This window comes from Stylophora pistillata, chromosome 6 (assembly GCF_964205215.1).
Source record: "Stylophora pistillata chromosome 6, jaStyPist1.2, whole genome shotgun sequence".
Classification (NCBI taxonomy): domain Eukaryota; kingdom Metazoa; phylum Cnidaria; class Anthozoa; order Scleractinia; family Pocilloporidae; genus Stylophora; species Stylophora pistillata.
The window spans coordinates 16,954,575-16,960,640 of record NC_142524.1 but is presented as its reverse complement, the minus strand read 5'-3'; the positions used below and the strand labels follow the sequence as shown (position 1 = coordinate 16,960,640).

Sequence of the window (6,066 nt, the reverse complement as noted above, 5' to 3'; positions counted from 1 at the left end):
CACAGAACGACTATTGACTGGCCACAAAATTAATGTAATGTATCCATGACTTATTCACAGTTTCCTTTAATTATTCTCCTGTACTGATTCCACTGCAGATGAAGCTTTAAGTTATAAACAAAGCCTGCAGCAATAGAAACAGGTTTCCCTTGTACCCCTTCCTTTTATTAAAAAATTGAGTGATAAGGAGAACCTTTTGAAGAGGAGCACTTGTTTGACATTGTGTTCTTGGGGGTGGTTGCTTATTTGTGAGAGGGTATTTATTACAGGGTGGGTGCTCATTTGGGGAAATATGTCAAAGGATGAGCCCTGCTGTAGAATTATGCCAACTTCTTTCCTTATTGAGCAATTTCTGTGGCTTTGGCTCCTATAGGAGGCAAAGCCACATATGTTATCCAGATGAGTGGGTGAATGAATGAATGATTGATGGTAACAATAGAATTCCAATCTTGACCCAATTTTGACCCAATGTTTTAGTGCCACAGTGACTATTGTTTATTTCGGAGTACCTTAGTGGTTTGACATTCACACTTGATACACAGTTGAGTTCTCTTCTTTTGTGATTTCAGGGTTATAGCCATGAATACATTATGTTGTCATCCTTGTTCTTATTGCAGCTACTGCCTCCTCTATAGTAGGAGGCCAAGCTTCTCACAATCATTTCAATGTTGTCTGCAATTGAAAATTTTTCCTTGCAGAAATATCGTAATAGGTGTGATCAGCCCATCATGAAACTTTAAGGAAAAGTTTTTTCTTAGAAGAGACGGGACTTTACTGTTAAATCAGTAAATGAAGTCGATATGAAGAAAAAACACTTTCAGTTATTTCTGTGACACCACAAAAGACAATAAACATCTATTTATAATTTCACAGAGGCATCCACTAACATGTTCAATGATTTGTATCTGACATTGATTTGGGTGAATCTAAAAATGTTGGAATCTATACACCACTTTCATAAATGGCTGCCGGATTGATATTCTTTTGTTTAAATTCAAATTAGCCTCACTAGCCTCGCTTGAGATAATGTATTCTTTTGAATTTTGAACTGGAGAATGAGGCCAGAAAGGCTAATTTAAATTTAAACAAAGAATATTAATCCAGCAGCCATTTATGAAAGTGGTCAATTGCATCCATTTTTCCTCTCATCACTCGTGTGTTGGTGAGACCAGTTTCAGTGCATACTACATAAGAGTATGTAACTGTAAGTTCTGAACTCTGTAGAGATAATGGGACAGAACCAATGATAATACCTTCGTACCTGAGTGAGTGGCAAAAGAGGTCTTACTACAGAATAGAGTTCTTGGTTTAAAATGTATTATCTTAGATACAAACAATGGGTTTTCCTCCTTATTTTTTAAAGTTTTCTGCATAAAGATATATCTCAGCTGATTCCTTTCTGCTTGCTCGAGGTTTACATTTCTGGACTTGGTGAAAACTTTCTTCCAATGTACTAATAAAATCTGAAAAATTAAACTCCAACTTAGGCATGAAGATTTCTTATTAATATCAAAGTTACTGTAGACTGTACCCTGTGTACTCACGGTTTACACAGTCAGATAGTTACCTTAAAGGGAGTACTAATGATTTTTATTTTCTGTTAATTCAGATGTCTTAAAGCAATGAGCAATTTGTCCATATTTTTGGCAAAAATATTAATTCTAAACTGGACAACAGAATACATAGGATGGTTGAATAAATTAGGAAACCATTTAACTTGCTCTTAAAGATGATGATAAACACCACTGGTATTTGGACTTCAAATACTTCTTGTATTGAGCAACTGCATGTGTGTCATAATTGCAACAAAGGTTGCTTAAACACCACTAACAGAAAAAAATTCAGATAATAAGCAAGTTCGAGGTAAGAGATCCTCTATTTTTTCAACTGATCTCTCTAATAAGAGATGTTAAAAGCACTAAAAAAGCACTAAAAATTAGTAAGTTTATGACATTCTGTGGTCATAATAATCCTTTGTGTAATCAAGCACAGCTACCAAAAAATTGTCAATTACCATGTGTACCATATCCATCCCATAGTTTACAAAGAAAAATCCCACTGGGCTTCAGAACTGATTTGCTGAAATCTAAGGCTGACTCACACAGACCCTGAAGACAACAAATTTGGGTAACATATTTAAGTTCAACAATACATGTATCAGCTTTCACAGTAATAAATTATAGCTAACTGATAACAACAACAAAAATAACTTACTATTTAGGGATTTTTTGAGTTTTGAAGTAGACTTTTTTTTGAAAGAAAAGTTTCAAACAATTATCTTAAAATATTTTTTAATCACTAAAGCCAAACTTTTCAATGGTGTTGGGAGAGGCCCTGTGAGAATAGAGTGCCTTGCCCAAGAACATAATACAATGATCTTGATCCCCAGATTCTCAACCTGAAGTTCCGCAGCCGCACTATACTTTTGCAAAATGAATTCAACTGGTATTCAGCAGACATCCTTAATAGGTGGACACTAAGGAAGGTCTTGCTGATGTTTGCCTGATAGGGATTATGCTTTAAAAACAACTCAACTTTTCTACATATATAGTTACCAGGATTGCTTCATGATTCATTGAGTGGTTTCCACTGGCATTTGGAGCCATATCACTGAAAAATAAATTCAGACAAAGTAGCCCTCTTTATCTTTACTCTGAATGCCTTACCATGATAAACAACAATTTTACTTAAATTTCCCAGCTTTTAGGAGGTGGTAATAAGAGAGAGAGATTTATTCTGTGTTGCATATTTCTTTAAAACCCTTGCATGAAGGCTAATTTTAAAAGTTTAGAAACATTTTTCTCTTTGATAAAACTTACAGGTAGAGGGAAGAAGATTTTAAATTTAGCATGAGTACCGTACATGGGTGTACAAGGAAATGGTGCTGTCAAGGATGTTTGTAATTTTAACATTCCATAGTGGTGTTGACATACCTCATTATAACATCAGCACCAGACGAAGGCAACACTGTGAAAATTCTCTTCTGTGTACTTGTGCTTGTAAAATCGCATCTTGAAAATATAGTTGCTCCATTGATGTCTTCAATATCTTCAATACATTAAATAGAAAAATAAAAGAGGAAAACACATTATTTGACCAAATGGACCAAAATGTCAATGGTTTAGTATAACTGCTCTCATGATTGTAAAGATGTGCAAGCTTTGATTGGTCAAGGATGGCCTCATATCATGCTGTAATCACCCAGTCCAAGGTGATTGTAGCAAGGCTAAATATCAAAATGGCTGTCTCGTGTTTCATCAGTGTTACTGACTAGGAACTAATGAACACAATAAAGAAAATTTAATTCACAAGAGCACATAAGATGCTAAGTAAGTTTGAAGGAACACTTTTCAAAAGAAAGATATTAAGTTATTACTGATTTAATGAAATGAACCTGTTAAATTCTAGTGAAAACTGGCTTTTTATCTTGTTGAGGGAAATCAAAACAATTTAAACAGATACAACAAAATTCCAAAGCACCTAATAAGCAATTACACTAAAACATTTGTTTGCCTTTAAGGTTCAGTAAACAATGTTGAATAAGGGCTAGGACAAAACACTGAGCCCCCCTTACTGACCCTCTCTTAAGTTCACTGGAAATCATGAATTGAAGCTAACGATAACAACCTAACGATACAAAATTATGATATAAGAGACTCACTTCTTAAATTCCAAAATGGCGGAAGATGGTCGATCTGCTTAATACCACGAGTCTGCCATACAAGTAGTCCAAACTCGTTTTACCACAATTATTAGTTCTCCTATACTCATAAATGAGTGGCAGATAGGAACTGCATTCCACCAAAAAGAAAAATAAACAAAAAGAAATGAAACCTCTTAACAAATGAAGGAAAAGCCATCGCCATGGGAATTAGAGCGTGACCTGGCACTACTAAAACACTTCAAACTTCTGGTTTCTCACACTTTGGTAAAAGAAAAACAATCCTTTTTGGTGGAAACGTATACAATGCAGTACACAATGTTTTGACACATTTGCCACTCATTTATGAGTGTAGGAGAACTAACAATTGTGGTAAAACAAGTTTGGACAATGACAAACTATAGGCATTAAACAGATCGACCATCTTCCGCCATTTTGGAATTTAAGAGGTGAGTGTATTATTATATCGTAATTCTGTATCGTTAGGTTGTTATCATTAGCTTCAATTCATGATTTCCAGTGAATTTAAGAGGGGGTTAGTAAGGGGGATAAGTAGGGGGTCAGTGTTTTGTCCTAGCCTGTTGAATAATCCCCTAGACTTCATTTTGAGGTTTATTCAACATTATTACATGGCTGTGTCTCACAAGGATTGGGAACTACCAACTTCATGAATTTGATTGGCTGGAATCAATATTGAAAGCAGTCTAGATTTTCCCATCTAGACCAGCATCTAGACCGGTCTAGAAAACAAAGGTACAAAGAATATAAAAAATTGGCATATAAGACACAGCCATATAATAAACATCTTATTAACCGAGCTACGAGCTAGGTCGGTCTGTATGGGAGAATCTTGACCTTGGTTGCTGGTACAGACCTCACTGCATTCAGTCTGTACCAGTGACCTCAGTCAAGATTCTCCCATACAGACCTCCCACTTGGTTAATAAGAACTAAATAGTAACTTTGCCCTTGGCGAATAATTGTTAAATATTAGGAATACCAAGAGGCAAAGGAAACTTATTGACATTGTTGGCTGCTTGAGACAGCAATATGCATTTGAATGTGATAATCAGACTGTGTGAAGAATACTTGGCAAATTATTTTTATCCATTAGCCTTACTATGAAAAATCTGATTGGTCTAGGACATTCAATTAATATACAATGGTATGAGAAGTTGACATGATAACCCAATATCTGCAGCAGATATTGGGTTCCATCATGTCAACTTCAAAGTCTGCCTAGTTCCAAGCCACTTTTCTTTGTAATGTTCTAAAACTTTTGCAAACTCAGAGAGAAGTGTCTTCTTTTGCAGATTACCTAAAAATGTATAATAGAACAATTATTAAATTTTGTTTTTGCACAACATCACAAAGTATCAAACCTTGTGAATGTGTTATCTGCTTCAGCCTTCAACATCTGCAGATAACTTAGACCTCAGTTTTCATAATTTATGATATAATGTGTAGTGTATTACCCATTGGCGCATGCGTGCGAGAGTTGTTGTTAGAACATGTTGTCCACCATTAAACTGTTAAGTTAATGTGCGTTGGTTTAATCCGAGTGTTATTGGTTAGATCCGAACCATCCGGGCGGGATACTACAACTGGCGACGAGGAAAACCACTGATTGAAGGATCTATATTGTAGTTTGAGAATGGCTGCCACAATTATCACTGATTTAGGTGGAATATCTAGCTTCGATCTTCACGGGAATCCTACAACTGTTGGAGCACGATGGAAGAAATGGAAGCGATCATTTGAATTATTCATCGTTGGAAAAGGAGTAAAAAACGCAGTGCAAAAGAAAGCTCTTCTTCTTCACTGTGGAGGTCCACAAATGCAAGATGTTTACTACACGTTTCCAGAAGCTCGAGAACCTGGCGAAGGTGAAACTGTTTACACAGTAGCGATGGAACAACTCGATCAATACTTCACGCCCCAAGTCAATGTCCCCTACGAGAGACATCTGTTTCGAACTATGGCTCAGTTCCCTACTGAAAGCGTCGATCAGTTTATCACAAGGCTTCGTGAAAGGGCAGAATACTGTGAATTCGGTGATGCCAAGGATGAAAATATTCGTGATCAGATAATCGAAAAATGTATGTCTAGTCGTTTGCAAAGGAAACTTCTGGAGAAAGGAAGAGGACTGACCTTAGAGCAACTACAAAATACTGCAAGGTCTATGGAAGCTAGCGACAGACAAGCAGAAGCTATTGAGAACCCAAATGAAGGATTGACAAAAGGACTAAATTCCGTCCAAGAGAAAACTGAAGGGAAGAGATGCTACAGATGTGACATGTCAGGACACACTCAGGATGACAAGCGATGTCCCGCAAGAAACAAAGAATGCCGGAAATGCCACAAGGTAGGTCATTTTGCAAAGTGCTGTAAAACTAAAAAGGCAAA

The 6,066-nt window shown here is 36.4% G+C and overlaps 1 protein-coding gene across 2 annotated transcripts in view; it reads right to left on the bottom strand.

The window, feature by feature from the left end:
- Window positions 1-801: 801 nt before the first annotated feature.
- Window positions 802-6,066, bottom strand: part of LOC111324038 (uncharacterized) — a 12,097-nt gene continuing 6,832 nt past the window's right edge. For both annotated transcript variants that reach the window (XM_088726102.1, XM_022927521.2), the window contains exons 6-9: window positions 2,934-3,048; window positions 2,556-2,610; window positions 2,015-2,108; window positions 802-1,463 (exon numbers count right to left, since the gene is read on the bottom strand). In XM_088726102.1, the coding sequence (XP_088582228.1) occupies window positions 1,351-1,463; window positions 2,015-2,108; window positions 2,556-2,610; window positions 2,934-3,048 (377 nt within the window). In that variant the 3' untranslated portion in view covers window positions 802-1,350. The remainder of the gene's footprint in view (window positions 1,464-2,014; window positions 2,109-2,555; window positions 2,611-2,933; window positions 3,049-6,066) is intronic.